At 38.4% G+C, this 16,937-nt stretch overlaps 1 protein-coding gene across 1 annotated transcript in view; it reads right to left on the bottom strand.

Moving 5' to 3' along the window:
• LOC105003462 (transient receptor potential cation channel subfamily M member 3) overlaps window positions 1-16,937 on the bottom strand; it is a 248,658-nt gene that overhangs the window by 126,187 nt on the left and 105,534 nt on the right. Inside the window, exon 4 of the mRNA XM_010860631.1 lies at window positions 13,144-13,216. Coding sequence (XP_010858933.1) covers window positions 13,144-13,216 — 73 coding nt within the window. The remainder of the gene's footprint in view (window positions 1-13,143; window positions 13,217-16,937) is intronic.

Genomic DNA, 16,937 nt, shown 5'->3' with positions numbered 1-16,937 from the left:
GACAGAGGATGAGGTGGCTGGATGGCATCACTGACTCAATGGACGTGAGTCTGCGTGAACTCCGGGAGTTGGTGATGGACAGGGAGGCCTGGCGTGCTGTGATTCATGGGGTCGCAAAGAGTCGGACATGACTGAGCGACTGATCTGATCTGATCTGATCTGTGTAAATATTGTTGTTATTTCCTCATGTCCTAATAACATATGCAAATAGAAAGGACAAACAAAATTATATGGCTTATGATTAACAAGAAGCATCTATTTCTTTCTTTTTGCCGACCTACTTAAACAAATGTGTTTTCTGCTTTCTACAATAAAAGAAGTCAATACTTTACAAAAGTTACCCATTACCATGTTAAAAAACTTGATAAAAGTGTTCCTGTATTATGTACAATATGCAAAACTGAGGAATGTTATCAGTGTAAGACAGAGGGAGTAAAAGAAAAGAAAAACATTATATTGGGTTATTCTGCTTGCTTGTGATATGACAAACGAAATCATTTACATAGCCATGTAAGTAAAATAGGTTTTTTTTCTTTTGGCCATGTAGAGGCATGTGGGATCTAAGTTTCCCAAACAGGGATCCAACCCATAACTCCTGCATTGGAAACATGCAGTCTTAACCACTGGACTGCCAGGGAAGTCCCAGGTAAGAAAAATATGTGCATCTTCCACACTGTAATTTTTAGCAGGATTCTAAAGAAATGTATACCTCGGAATTCTGGGACATTTTCTGGAATTATTGCGTTGATGATTTCCTACCAGTTCTTTCTTTCTTTTTTTTACTCATTCTGTCTCTTTCTTCGAGAATGATATAATCCAGGGACTATTTTGCAGTTTATTTTTACTAAGGTTATGCATACACAGAGTTTAGAGTCATCCATCCTACAAGATTTGTTAGAAAATATCACGAATCTGATCATCCCAATCCTCCTTCTCCAGAGGCAACCACTTCTTGTAGCTGATTACTTTGGTCCTCTGTGGAAGCTGGTCTCTGAAGATGGCTTCCACGGAACTGTACCTTCCAATATTCACAGTAAATCTGGGCTGGTCTTTTGACACACTTTACCCAATAGAATGCAGCAGAGGTGACACTATGCCAGTCTAAGGCTTGAGCCTTCGGAAGGTCTGGCGGCTCCTGCTTTTACCTCTCATGCCTGGTGCAGAACTCTTGCTTTGAGCCCGCCTTTCACATCGTCCAGGGATTTCCAGCACTTGTCACGTGTGGGAGCTCCTGTTTCCTGTGTTTCGTGTTTGCTTTTTTTTCTCTTTCATTTTGGTGGAGCACACCTTACAGTAAAGTACCAAAGAAATGGTTCGTGGGTAGTGAATGTGTTGACAACTTATGCCTGACAATGTCTTTATTCTACGTTTACAAGTAGCTGGTAGATTAATATAGAATTCTAGATTGCAAATAAATGTTCTTCAGAACTTTTAAGGCATTTCACAACAGCCTTCTGCACTGTTGTTCAGAATTTGACATCATCCTAGCTCCTGGTTCTTTGCATGTGACTTGTTTTTCTCTTTGGAAGTTCTTAGAGGTTTTGTTGTTGTTTCCTATATTATTCAATATCATGATAATCTATCTTAGTGTGGGTTTATTTGTATTCATTGTTCTGGGCACTCAGTGGGTTTTTATCATCTGGTGACCTGTGTTCTGGAGTTCTGGGACATTTTCTGGAATTATGTTAATGATTTCTGACCTTCTGTTCTCTCGTTATCTTTAATTCTGTCTGTCCTTTTCTGGGAGAGTTCTCCAACTGTATTTTTAATTCTTCCACTTATTTTTAGTTTGCCATGATCATTTTTAATTTCTAAGGGCTCTTTTTAGTTCTTGAACTAAATATAAGATGCTGTTCATATTTTAACGGTTTAAAGATTTCCCTTGATTTCTCTGAGGGTAGTAATCATAGTTTTGGTGAAGTTTTTTTCTTCCTACATTGGTTCTGTTTGCACCAAATTGCATTTCTCTGTTTATTTGTTTGCATATCTGTCCTCTACATTAGAGATATTTCTTATATGCCTGGTTACAGTTGGACATCTGATCACACTTAAGAGTGGGTGCTAAAGTGCTGATTGAAAGTCCTGAGCACATCAATGGAAATGATCAACTATGAACCTCATTGTAAGATAAGCTGGTTCCTTAAATGGGGAATCATTTATATTAATATCTTTAGGTCTTTTCTCTTAGGAGGATAAAATTTTACAAAAAAAGGACCTTTAAGTCCCTTTCGGTTTCCTCTTTGGAGAATGAAGACTCCCCGCCCCTCAGCCACCAGCATGCTGGGAACCAAAAGAGGGAGAGGACTGGGGTTTAGCATCCAATATTTAGCACCCCACTTTCAGTCTATAGTCTATCCCTCACCTTTCACCTGCTGTCTCCTGGTGCAGAGAACATGTTTTACCCTCTTCAGAAAATATATCTTTGCTTTTTTGTTGGAGAGGAATTAGGAGTAGGCAACAGGATATGGCACTCTGGCTGCTTCTTTTAAAAGACTCCCTGTGCCCCAACTTTCTGGACCTTTTGAGCATACTGAAGTGTAAGTCAGCTTGATATTCAGTTTTTTCCCCATGTGTTATTTCTTACGTCTGCTTTTCATCTTCCATGTCTAGAAATGGTTTACATCACCTCTGATCACATCTGTTTGATCAAAGCTCCGTGACATGGTCCCAACCTCTCTGCAAGGAAGGCTAGGATGTTAGTCTCCAATGTGAAGAAAGAAATCAGTGTGGTGAACACAAAATACTGTTTCTGCTCTAGTGCTTTTAATAAATGACCATTTACTCTTGCTTTAGAGGGAATCAGTGTACAGTAACAACAGTAGACTCGTTCAGTGAACCAATGTTATCTAGGAATCTATCTGTACTTTTTTATGCATCAAAGAAATTTTACTTACTTATTTTTCAGAAGATACAAAAAATGAGGGCAGTCCTTAATATGCAGTCCTGGCCATAGAGGCTTAGGATGCAGAGCAAGTGTTCTGGACTCATAACCTGAGTTCATGTCTAGACTCTATCAATATTTAGCTGTGTGACCTTGGTCATGGTAGCTTATATGTGCTTCAGTTCCTCAAGTGTGAAATGGGTAATACTGATAGTACCTGTCCCATTGTAGTATTGTGAGGATTAAATTAGTTAATGCTTGTACTACAGTAAGTGCCATACTAGTTGTTATTCTTACATTTTAGTTGTACTATAGAAACCATTCATTTTGGAATTATGCTCCTGCCAATCTGCATGGTTATGTAACTCAGAATATTCAATAATTGATTTAACAAATGAGGCTGATTCATTGTTCTCCGGCAAGTTAGGGAAGAAAAGGTACAATTCTGTAGCACTGTGGCCAGTGGTCAATGATGATGTCTTCACAAGCCAAGAGCTGCCAGGGAGCTCTGGGTTTGTAATTAGCTTAAAATGCACACAGCATTGTTCCCATGCCAATCCTGAGGCCCAAGAGAGCTGCAGAGTAAAAGGTGTTTAGCTTCTGTGTAACAAGGAGCTGAGATGACCACATCTGCCATCAGAACTGGCTGCACGATGTCGGGAAGGAGGAACAGACCTGGCCATCTGCAGACCTGGATTCCAGTTCACCAGCAGAGACCTCTCACTGTCCTAAGCCTTTATATTTCTATCCAGCTTTATAATTCTACAATGAGACAATCTTATGGACATGGTCATAACTTTGAAAATCTGCTAGAAATGGCCTGTCCATAACTGCAGACCTGGGGGCCCTAACGTTCATAGTTCTTACAAACACTTGGCACCTACTATACACTGTACTTTCCTGCTGGTGATTATGGCCCTGGAGCAAAGAACATAATATTCTCATCCTTTGATTAGGGACATGAGTCAAAGCCCTACTCTTCACTTACTGCCTATATCAAAGGAGTTGAAGAAGTCACTCTCTCCTATGAGTCTGGCACCAGAACTCTGCTTAGGGAGGAAGCTGTCTGTAAAAATATCCTGCAAAGCTGCCTAGGGTAGATGAGCCTTTCAGGGCAGGACCAAAATGTCAGAGAATGGGGATGAAATGCTCTGTTTGAAGAGGACATTTGTTTTACTCTTAGAGGAGAGCATGAAGAAGAGGACAGTGGGAGAAGAGGGGGACAGTGTGACAAAAGGGGATTCAAATGGGAAGGATCCATGCAAAGTCCCTGTGTGAAATAGCCAAAAGCTATCAACATTGGAGATGCTTGCTATGTGATTAAGAGTTGTGTGCATTACTGAACTTTTCTTCCAACCTTACCTATATTTTTAGAAGTTTATTATGCTTTTATAAAAGTCTGCTAAAGCTTTTAACAAAAAGTTTTGGGTGAGTGAATTTTGTTATTTTTTTCGAAACTGTGGCAAGACTGAGTTTTACATTTTGTCTTTTGTGATGAGAAACAAAAATAACACACATAGAATCAGGAACCTGAAGGCAAGGGTGACCAAGGGACTTTCATCTTTCAAGAATTTGCAGAAATCCTGGGGAGGATGTAGAATTGCATTTCTGTCAGTCACTGAGTTGAAAGGTTGGAGTCCACCTCAGTGAACTTTCATAGGGAAGTCCAGTTTGCATCTTCGTTGTTTATATGATTTTGGCCAGTTACAGATTGGCCTGGGACTATAACTTCTTTCAATCAGTGGATATTTACTGAATGCTAAGCATATGTCAGGCATTTTTTCTGGCATTGGAATATGAAGGCAAAGAAGACAGAATTCTTTTCCTCTGGAAACTTTCTAATTGGAAGGTGAAGTTTGTAATCAGAGTGATCACACTTCCCAATTTGTCTGGACATTCTTCCTTTATTCTAGCTGTTCTGGCCTAATTATCACTATCTCCCACTTTCATGCCTCAGAAGACCCAGTTTGGAGATAAATTAACTGGCAACCATTCCACAGAGTTGTTATAAAGATTAGATGATAAAATTTATGTGAAAATGCTTTGTGAATTGTAAAACATTATACAAATGAAAGGACTAAGATATTTAAGTTCTTTTATTGCATTCTTCTATTAGAGACAAATAGAAATGTCCAAAATTGCTATCTACCTTGGTCTCTCTTATTGCTCTGAGATCTACTTGGATTTGCAAGAAAATAAAATTGCCAGAAAATTAATTTCATTTTAAGGAGGCTGGGCATGTGTTCAACCATTTTCAAGATTAACTTTATTTTTGTGGTCTGTTCTGGTTCTTTACATGTATGCTCAAGGGTTTTTGTTGTTCTCAAATTTATATGTCATTTCAAAATTAGGATTTTATGATTATGATGGATTTTGGATATGGGGGACATCCTAACTCCCTAGGAATTCAAAAGCCTGTTTTAGAAGAGAAAGAGTGTAAAAGCACTGTGTGCTCAGTCATGTCTGACTCTGTGACCCCATGGACTGTAGCCTGCCAGGCTCCTCTCCATGGGATTCTCCAGGTAAGAATACTAGAGTGGGTTGCCATTCCCTTCTTCCAGGGAATCTTCCTGACCCAAGGATCAAACTTACCTCTCCTCTGGCTCCTGCATTGCAGGCGGATTCTTTACTGCTGAGCTACTGGGGAAGTCCAAGAGGGCTTGTCCAGGACTTGAACCCGGGACCTCTTGCACCCTAAGCAAGAATCATACTCCTGGACCACTGAGCCACTGCTTGATAAAGCACTAAGTGTTCAGTATTTACTATGAAGAAAGCATAGTGCCTGCCCTCAAAGAGCTTCCAGTCCCTTAAATTCACCCTCATGAGAAAGGTGGTTGTTTTTGTCACAGTTTCCTTTTTCATAGTTGAGGGAACTGAGACATACAGAAGTTAAATAACTTGGTCAATTTTATAGGCAGCAAAGAACTAGGATTTATATATATAAATCACACACACACACACACACACACATCATCTGATCCCAAACTCTGTTGATCATTTTTCACATATCCCAAAAATCTATATTTGATACTGATGGTGTGCCAGGCACTGTGTATATGGTGGTGAGTAAAACAGATGTGGCTCTTGTTCTCATTTCTAGTTTGGCATCATCATCAGCATGATTAGTCAGACTATCATTTATTAAACAGAACTTTCCAGGTTCTGCTAAGTGTTTTACTTGCATTATTAATTACAATTATTAAAATGACTATGAGTGAGGTATGACAATTATTTCTATTTTAGATTAGGAAACCAAGCCTCAATGACGTAAAGCAATTTGTTCAATCAGGGAGTAGTGATGCTTTGACTGTGTCTGTAATTCATACTATTAAAAATCCCTTTACTGGGTGGTCTCCCTGTGCTAAGCACTGTTCTGAGGGGTTGGGGTGGTAGTGGAGGATGGGGTAGATGGAGTCTAGTTCGGAAAGCCTGAGGTGATTTGGTTTTTACAAAATCATTTTCTCTTAAAGGATAGACTTTGGTATTGGGGGAAAAGTGTTAAGAATGTAATCACCTTTAAAATTTTTAGCAGAAATAATCAAATAAGTACAGATGATTAAAATTGAAAGGGATAATGACTATAGTGATAAAAAGAAACTATATAGTAAATAATATTCATAGATTTGCATATTTAGGTCTACCTGAAGTGAATTATATGAGAATGGCTTGAGTGGATATCTGACCCTGATTAGTATTAATTTGACCTAGTTTCCATTTTTGTCTAGTGAGTGAAGAATTTGTTCCCCTAAGGTGCATAAGTGCTTGCATCTTAGGTAAATCTGACACTCTTTGGTCCTCAATACTTTTTTTTAATACAATTGTTAGTCATGTATATATACATATATATTTAGTTGGTTTTGGTCTTCTCAGCACCCTTTGCGCCTCTACTTCCTGGCTATAGAGCCTCATTTTTTTTTTTTTTTTTGTTATTGTTGGAAATCCATAACTCCAAGGCTTGGGTGGAGCTGATCCCATTTCTCATTTCATGCTCACAGGGATTCTCCCATCTTCTTTGCCACAGTGATGGATTCAGGGATGGGTGCTGAACCGATGCAAGCAAATTCAAATGCTCCCTGGGACTTCTCATTGCAAGTATGAGAAAAGATGGCTCTTTTGAACTGGGGTTTGCTCAGTGGGTTGGATGTAAGCCTGCTACTGCTGATGGCTGTTCTGCACAACAAGTCTCAGACCGCCTGGTTGTGGGAATTGTTGTATTTCTTTTTTTCTATTTTTAAATGACATACCTTTTTATTTCCCCTTTTCAATTTTATGATTTATTTATTTTTAAAAATTAAAAATATTTTAATTGGAGGAAAATTGCTTTACAATGTTATGCTAGTTTCTGGTGTACTGCATTTCTCTTTGCTTGAAGAGAACTATGCATAAACTGAACTATGTTTCTGTCACATATGACTAAAAATTTCCTGGTTGAATCAATATTTCACCAGAGGTGTACTCTTTAAAAGTAAAACAAGTGTCAGACTGTACTTTTCTTCCACTGCATTAGGTTAAATTGTGGACATTCTAGTTTCATCATTAAGGTATTGTGCATGCGGCTAGGATCGTCTGGTAGCTGAGGACCCTGATAAGTGTTCTCAGAGCTTGAGGGAAGCAGATGTTCTGATCTATTATCACTCAGGTACCCCTGGAGTCACAGGGGTAAATGTCTGAGATCTCTGTGGCACTGTAAAGCCAAGGAATCCCGGATGTTCCCAAGACTCATACATGTAATGTAAAGAAAATTGAAAAGAAGTGAGGAGACCTGAGTGAAAGCTTTGGCTCTGCTATTGATTTGCCGAAGGATCCTGAATGTCTTTTAGACTCTTTGCCTCAATTTTAAAGTTTGTAAAAGGCATGGGAGTAGCAAGGTGAAAGGGCTTCCCCAAAGGCTCAGCAGTAAAGAATCTGCCTGCAATGTGGGAGACACAGGAGACATGAGTTTGATCCCTTGGTTGGGAAGATCCCCTGGAGAAGGAAATGGCACCCACCTCCAGAATTCCTGTCTGAAAAATCCCATGTGCATAGAGGACTGGCAGGCTACAGTCCACGGGGTCACAAAGAGTCGGACACAACTGAGTGAGCACGTAGACATGTGAAAGGGGGTACTGTGGCTTCAAGGTGGCTTTGGAATGAAGTAAAAATAAGAGTCCAGTAGCAGACATAGGTCTGCACGGTCTGTACTGAGGTTCTAGTGCACATGGTCAGTATGCTCCATGATATCAATGTTAAAGATTTGGGTAAAGAGATAAAAATGAACCATCAGGAAACAGGTGGATTTGGGGGAGCCTGGTTAATAGTGAAAGCACATGAGGAAGATTAAAAGTGGTCTCATATAGAGAAAGGTTTAATAATACTTTTGCAAAGAATCTACATTGTAAAAATTACAGAGTGAATTTCATCTCTAACAGAAATATTTCACTGTTCTCCAAAAGCTTACCTCCTATGCCCTTTTAGCCTAAAATAAATATGCCACACATTTTGACTTTGGTGATCTCTTTTGGAAAAAATATCATCTATTTCCATTGTATAATAATTAATAACTATGGTAACTTTGCATTGCATATACATGATGAAAGTATCAATATGAATGTCCTTTTTTTGGTCTTAATAAGGCTGTCTAAACAGTTTGGGGTTTAAAAAAAACAATATTAAAAGGAAAGCAATCATGCATGTGTTGTTTAAGCTGCCTACACACAGAAAAAAAGGGTGGTAAAGATAAAACACATAATTAGAAATAGTTTTTAAATTTTCAAAGCAGGGCCATAATAAATTCCCATAAAACCTATTCATGAATCATCTAAGTTTAAGCAAAGATAGTTCCTCAGTAAACGTTTTAAGGTGCTAGTTACTTATGAAATGTATCTGGTGTAAAGAATTTTTGGACATAAACTAGTTTAGAATATTGTGCTTCTCTGGTGGCTCAGATGGTAAAGAATCCATCTGCAACGCAGGAGACTTAGTTCAATCCCTGGGCTGAGAAGATCCCCTGGAGGAGGGTATGGCAACCCACTCCCCTATTCTTGCCTGGAGAATTCTATGGACAGAGGATCCTGGTGGACTACAGTCCATTGGGTCACAATGAGTTGGACACGATTGAGTGACTAAGCACAGCACAGCAGCATTTTGTTTTATCAAGGATTAATCAAGCCATTTAAAAATGAGTTATTTAGCAAGACTAATTGTGTATTGATGCCAGTACTAGTTTGTGACAATAATTATGCATTTTCTAGTTAATAGAGTTGGAGGGGGATGCATTCAGAAGTAGTTTCAAAACATTAGATTTTATTTACTTTTATTATTCGTTTTTTTTTTTTTTAATTTTATTCTATTTTTAGACTTTACAATATTGTATTAGTTTTGCCAAATAACAGTTTTAAAGGAAAATGGCTCAGAAAATAGTGATTTTCACTGTTTTGTATGATTTAATCTAATCACTAGCATTCTTACTAGAAATTTTTCTAAAGTTAGAACATTGACTATTTTTCTTGGTATTTGAATTTTTATTCCAGTATTCTTGCCTGGAAAAGCCCATGGACAGAGGACCCTGGCAGGCTACAGTCCATAGGGTAGTAAAGAGTCAGACACGACTGAGTGACTGATCACATGCACATTATCCATGCCTGTGTGATTTATAAAGACTCTTTAAATACTGCCTGTGGATGTTTTGATTATATCTGCACTTGACTTGTACAGTTAATTCCATAAGATGATTTTTCCTTTTTTTGTCACTTTGACATGAAGAAGTGTGTTTTCTTGCTACAGTCTGTCTATTGTTCAGATCCATAATATATGAGAGCATAAGTTATTTTTCCCTTAACATTAAAAAAAATAAACAAACTAAAGTACATACTTTATTAAGATTTATCTAGTTTCAACCTAATGTTCTTTTTTTCTCTACTCAAGAATATTATCCAGGAAACCACATTATTTAGATATCAGGTCTCCTTAGGCTCCTTGGGGCTGTGACAATTTCTGAGACTACCCTTGTTTTTGATGATCTTGACAACTTTGAGGAGGACTCTATCATTTCTGCACTCTCTTCTAAGATACTTTTCAGAAAATGAAGTAAGCAATAGAAGTTATTCTCTCTTTATGCCACAGATGAACTTTACCAATGAAGATTAAACCTAAAGAAAAATAATTCCTCATTTATAGAGGACAGCTGTCATCCCATATTACACTTCAGTGCGTGTACAGAAGTAAAAGAATATACACCCACATGATTTGACCTCCAAGGTGTCTGAGAAAAGAGGAAAAAATTGGGAGTAACTCTATGCCCAGAAGGCTTCCCTGGTGACTCAGATGGTAAAGAATCTGCCTGCAATGCAGAAGACCCAGGTTCAATCCCTGGGTCAGGAAGATCCCCAGGAGAAGAGAACTGGCTACCCATTCCAGTATTTTTGTCTGGAGAATTCCATGGACTTTGAGCCTGGCAGATTAAAGTCCATGGGGTCACAAAGAGTCAGACATGACTGAGTGACTAACACTTTCACTTTTTCTTTCTATGCACAGAAAGGATCAAGGGGTCACTTAAAATAACTTCTACTATGAGTAGATGTTTTCTGGCTTCACTGAAACTGCTGCATGGGGGATGCAGATAGGATAAGGTGACTGCCAGAGCAAGTTGATAAGCACTGGATGGTTTGTTCAGGTAAGTCTGGGGCTCTTTCCAGTGGAAATCTCTGATTGCTATAATTAGGCAGGGCCTGCCTGAGAGACAGAGGCAGACGGAAGAATGAGGGGATCTTAGATTCTTGAGTTACACTTCCTGCAGAATCTCTAGAGGTGTTTGAAGTTCAGAAGTATTAATAGTGTCACAACTCCTCTGAGTAAAATAACCTGATTTAGCAAGTAAAAATACAGGACTCCCAGCTTTGTTTTAATTTTTGATAAATAACAAATAATTTTTTTTTTTTTTTAGTTTAAGTATGTCCTATGCAATATTTGGGACAAGTTTAAGCCAAAAATTTATTTGCTGTTGATCTAAACATTCAATGTCCTGCATTTTCTCTGGCAACTCTATTCTGCTCCTACTCCTTGAATTCCCTGGGTGTATGTGTGAGCAGGGGTTGAGGGGAGGAGGCAGAACTGAAAAGCAGAAGGATGAAGGGTGTGCAGTCTCTAGTTTCAGATCACACATATCAGAGAGCAGTTTCCTTAATGTGAAAGACAAATGTGATGTGACATCATCTAGTCTCAAAAGCTACTGCAGGTGTCAGCATTTGAGAAACTATGGGCTTCCTAGATCTCTGGAACAACTTTTTTTTGACTCCCTTTTCTCTTCATTTTTGAACATACTTAATAAATCTGTATCACGTAAATAGTATTCTTTATATACAGATCCTAAAAAAAAAAAAATGAAACTCAATCGGACAAAAAAGAAGGAACAGCAAATGTATATTTTCCCTGTTGATTCTTTCCTCCCCTAGGTCCTGAATCTGTGAACCAGTGCTTAGTTTCATCTCTCTTGTCTTCCTCTTTCTGCCTTACTTCTGATTTTCTCAGATGATAGAATAAAAACTGAATCACACAAAGGTTCCTTATATACTAGATAATTGAAAACTAAGCATAATTATAAAAATTAAATGTTAAACCATGTTACTTGTCCAGGCATAAGTTTTAAAATACATGGAAAGAAAAATTTAACAAACTAAAAGAGTTTGAAACTGATATAAATATATTCTTGGCCTCTAAGGAAGTCAGCAAAAGCATTACACTTGATATCCTTCACAAATCGACTGGGTTAAAATCAGAGAGCATTTCAAAGCCTGCACAAAATAGAGTTGACACACCATAATATTTTAATGGCATAAATTCCCATTAGCATCTACTGCTGCATAAGTAATGTTCATTATAGTGATTAGAAATGTTAATTTCTGAGAGCAATCATTATTTCCTTTAATCTTCTATGGCCGTGTTTTTAAAACTGCAGGTTATGACCCATTAGTGTGTCATAAATCAATTTGGTGGGATATAATTAGCATTAAAGAGAACAGAATAGGTTAGAATTGAAAATATCCCATTTCATTGCATATAGCAAATGTAAATACTATTTTATTTACTTTATTTCAGCTTTCTAACTACATATGTATAACTACTTGGTTATAATATAAAATGCATTTAATATGGTCTGTCACATACAGAACAGTTGGAAAACAACTATTATATATTAGAACAAATAAATTCTAAGACTAATTTTAAGGTGAAGTACACTTATCTCACAAACTAGTGAAAGAGAAAGAAAATATTTTGAATAGAAGATATTAAGATGACTAATATTTTAACTGATAATTGGGCCACATCTCCATTTACTATGAGTTTTGATTCAAGGAGATAAATGCGGTGTTTCACTTTTCTATTATCAAGGGACAAGGCATGCCTTTCACTTCATAGATTTGTATGATTCAGTAGTCATGATTGAATTGTAGCACATTTAAATTTTAGGGAGCGGCTTCCCTGGTGGTTCAGTGGTAAACATCCACCTGCCAATGCAGAAGACACAGGTTCAGTCCCTGAGAAGATGTTACAACGCTGTGGAGCAACTAAGCCTGTGTCCTAGTGCCTGGAAACCCTAACTACAGAGCCCTGGGGTTGCAACTACTGAAGACCAAGTGCCCTAGAATCCATGCTCCACAACGAAAGAAGCCACCACAATTAGAAACATGCATGCCACAATTAGAGAGTAGCCCCTGCTTGCTACATCTAGAGAAAAGCCTGTGCAGGAACGAAGACCCAGCACAGCCAAAATTTAAATAAATAAATAAAATGTTTTTTTAATTTATAAAATTTCTGAAATCAAGTCACACTATAATAGGCCTATTATAGGGAAATTTAATAGCATTACGAATATATGGAGATGTATGGAGAGAGTAACATGGAAACTTACATTACCATATGCAAAATAGATAGCCAACGGGAATTTGCTGTAAGTCTCAGGAATTCAAACAGGGGCTCTGTATCAACCTAGAGGGCTGGGATGGGGAGGGAGATGGGAGGGAGGTTCAAAAGGGAGGGGATATATGTATACCTATGGCTAATTCATGTTGAGGTTTGACAGAAAACAACAAAATTCTGTAAAGCAATTACTCTTCAATTAAAAAATAAATTAAAAAAAGAATGTGTTACAAGAGAAGTCCTTATGTTATCAATAATTGGATGTGTCATGGTATTATTTGGGATTATATCCATTATTAGGAGACATAAGATGGCTGTCTAATCCATTTAAATTACTTTTGTACTCCTTGTATATAGAAACTCTTTACCTTTGAGCAAAGCTGTCAGGATGGCTAAATCAATGTCCTGGTGTCCTTCTGATCCCATCCGAAATACTGTAATCTGCAATTTGAGACAAGGTGACCATTAGCAATACATTTTTTTCCCTCAAGAGAAATTAAATCAATGAGACGGTATTTGAACACAGACTATCTTAATATCTATAAGGTAGATTTTTAACCACAGAGAAAGCATACATGGCAAGAATTCAATTAGAGGGCTCTGCAATCCATTAAGAGGGAGATGCCTCAATAGCCTCCAAACAGAAACCAATTTAGATAATTCACTGATTATGGTTACAATCTCTGAAACCAGACACAAAGGAAAAATGTCCCCTTTAATCATTTTAGCTTTAGAATAAAAACTTACCAAATTTTCAAAAATGTGTAAGTCATAATTTAAACTGAGTTGAGAAATTAAGTGTTTAAAAAGTTAGTATGCCCTTCAGTAAAGGTACCATGTGCCTTTGTGTCTGTATGTGTTTGTGTGTTTATGCTTGCGTACAATATAGCCATCACTACATTCTCTCCTAGCAATAGCTACTCAACGGTTTCAATATTGTGATGCCTCTAGATCCTTCAGTCCTCTCAACAACCTTAAACCTTCTTGAGAAGGACTTAGCAGTATCCAGGTGGTAAGGATGAAAAAGCAGACAATAAAATAACATTTTTCTTTTTAATTTTGGTAAGAAAAGTATTCTTTCGGGATGAATGAGGAGGCAGAGAGTACAGAGGTAGCAGTGAAGGATTAAAACATGCTCAGTGATAACACAGATTTTTTTTTCAAGTCAGAGGGAAGCTACTTAAGGAAGCCAAAAGATTATTTGAATATCTACATTGATTGAATTACTACTGTATTCAATTGCTTTAGACTTCAAGTTTCTTTATCTGTAAAATGGGGAACTCATGGGGCTTGCTTATTTCTAACTACATAGGAAGTAAACTTCATAGGATTGGCTAATACATAATTCTGGGGAAAGATGGTTAAGGACAGGGAAGTCTTGTGTGCTTCAGTCAATGGGTCGCAAAGAGTCAGACATGACTTAGCAATTCAACAATATATAATTCTAAATTTTTTACCATGATAAAGAGCACAGGTACCTAGACTCACAGACTGTTCAACTATCAGTTGCTTAGAAATCCTCTAGCCCACTGCCCGGGGACAGAGTCATTTGTTTACGGTCAGCATCAACTTAAAAGGACAGCTATGCCAGGAAGTCGGTAGCTGTCTTGTTTCTTTTGTGTGCCTTAAATACTGGGAAGAACTAAGGAAAGGAACAAGATCTTTGAGCACCTGACCCAAATGGGTTAATAGCTACTTAACCATTCATATCTGTTTATGTCCTTCAATCAGAGCCTGGGGTGAGTGTAAGGCAGAGATTACAAGTTGAAAAGCCTCATAGGCCTTTGAATTAAAAAATGTAAAAGATATAGAGGGAGCCAGGCAAAATCCACTTAAGTGCTGTGTTTGGCCTCCAGGCCACAGCTTTGACCTCTGTCAGGGTCGAGGCGGTGCCCCCGGCTCCAGCAGGTTTGTACTAAAATCTGCTTCTGCATAAGCACAAGTTTGGCCAAAGTGCCATCAGGACATTCTCTCAAACAGCTCTTGATGCCCCCAGAAAATCCACTTGGGAGATGAGGGGCAGTTCTCTGTTTTGAACTCAGGAGTGCCTGAATTGGGAAGAAAACTTGAAGTCCACTGCAGAGGGAACCAAGAGGCAGAAGTGGAATTTTGGCTAGACCTTTAACTCTTTAAGCCAGGGCTGGCTAAGGTCTGAAAGGTATTATTGTGTCCTGAGCTGGTAGCAAATTGCAGACTATCAGAATAACATCTCTCATTGTTTTAGAAGAATTCAGAAATTAGGCATCAAATGGAACTCCTTAAACGTCTCCCCTACTTGTTCTAGGCATTCAGATGCCTAAATTCCACCGACTAATTAGAGATTCCACTTCAAATGCAAATTCTTCTGAGGCAGCAAATGGATAAATTAAATTTACTCTGAAATAACAGATTACCAGGCTTTCTTTGAAACAGCTTTGAGGAGGGGAAAGGAAGGTTTACAGTATGGAGCTGCTAAAGGATTTCAGGGTCGGGGTGGTGGAGACACAGACATTTGTGCTATTGTTTATCAAGGAACCTGAGGTGGCATTGTGCTCTGGGGCATCACAGGTTTTCTGGAAACCTGATGTGGAGGGAATAGCTGTCCACCTGTCCAAGCCCCCATCCTGGTATGCTTAGACTGAAGAATCTAAGGACCTCAGAAAGAGTCTGACCAGAGGGAGACCAAACATGAAGGATCCAAAGATGAAATTTATCTCATAATTTTCCCTTGAGTTGACCTGATATATTATGTGTCCACTCCTCTAAATCTTTAAATTTAAATTTGAAGTTAAAATGTTTAAAATATCACTCAATTTATATGTCTTTCTCAGAAAAAAAGACGAATCAAACAAGAAAACCAGAGTTGTCTTCACCTACCACTCTTGGTGTTGGCAAAGATGCAGAAAATCAGATATTCTTAAGTATTTCTGGTGGAGATGTGAATTGAAATAGTAGTTTTGACATATTATAGGTTGATATAAAGTTTCTTGGTTTTAATGTATTATTCAGTTCAGTTCAGTTGCTCAGTCATGACTGACTCTTTGCAACCCCATGGACTGCAGCACGCCAGGCCTCCCTGTCCATCACCAACTCCTGGAATTCACCCAAACTCATGTCCATTGAGTTGGTGATGCCATCCAGCCATCTCATCCTCTGTCGTCCCCTTCTCCTCCTGCCCTCAATCTTTCCCAGCATCAGGGTCTTTTCCAATGAGTCAGTTCTCTGCATCAGGTGGCCAAAGTATTGGAGCTTCAGCATCAGTCCTTCCAATGAACACCCAGGACTGATCTCCTTTAGGATGGACTGGTTGGATCTCCTTACAGTCCAAGGGACTATCAAAGAGTCTTATCCAACACCACAATTCAAAAGCATCAATTCTTCAGTGCTCGGCTTTCTTTATAGCCCAATTCTCACATCCATATATGTCTACCGGAAAAACCATAGCCTTGACTAGTTGGACCTCTGTTGGCAAACTAACGTCTCTGCTTTTTAACATGCTGTCTAGGCTGGTCATAACTTTCCTTCCAAGGAGTAAGTGTCTTTTAATTTCATGGCTGCAATCACCATCTGCAGTGATTTTGGAGCCCCCAAAACTAAAGTAAGCCACTGTTTCCCTATCTATTTCCCATGAAGTGATGGGACCGGATGCCATGATCTTAGTTTTCTGAATGTTGAGCTTTAAGGCAACTTTTTCAATCTCCTCTTTCACTTTCATCAAGAGGCTCTTTAGTTCTTCTTTGCTTCCTGCCATAAGGGTGGTGTCATCTGCATATCTGAGGTTATTGATTATTTCTCCCAGTAATCTTGATTTCAGCTTGTGCTTCATCCAACCCAGCATTTCACAATAAACTATGGAAAATTCTGAAAGAGATGGGAATACCAGACCACCTGATCTGCCTCTTGAGAAATTTGTATGCAGGTCAGGAAGCAACAGTTAGAACTGGACATGGAACAACAGACTGGTTCCAAATAGGAAAAGGAGTTCGTCAAGGCTGTATATTGTCACCCTGTTTATTTAATTTATATGCAGAGTACATCATGAGAAACGCTGGACTGGAAGAAACACAAACCGGAATCAAGATTGCCGGGAGAAATATCAATAACCTCAGATATGCAGATGACACCACCCTTATGGCAGAAAGTGAAGAGGAACTCAAAAGCCTCTTGATGAAAGTGAAAGTGG

Source organism: Bison bison, unplaced genomic scaffold, assembly GCF_000754665.1.
Source record: "Bison bison bison isolate TAMUID 2011002044 unplaced genomic scaffold, Bison_UMD1.0 scf7180017864469, whole genome shotgun sequence".
Taxonomy (NCBI): domain Eukaryota; kingdom Metazoa; phylum Chordata; class Mammalia; order Artiodactyla; family Bovidae; genus Bison; species Bison bison.
This window is presented reverse-complemented; position numbering and strand designations above follow the sequence as displayed.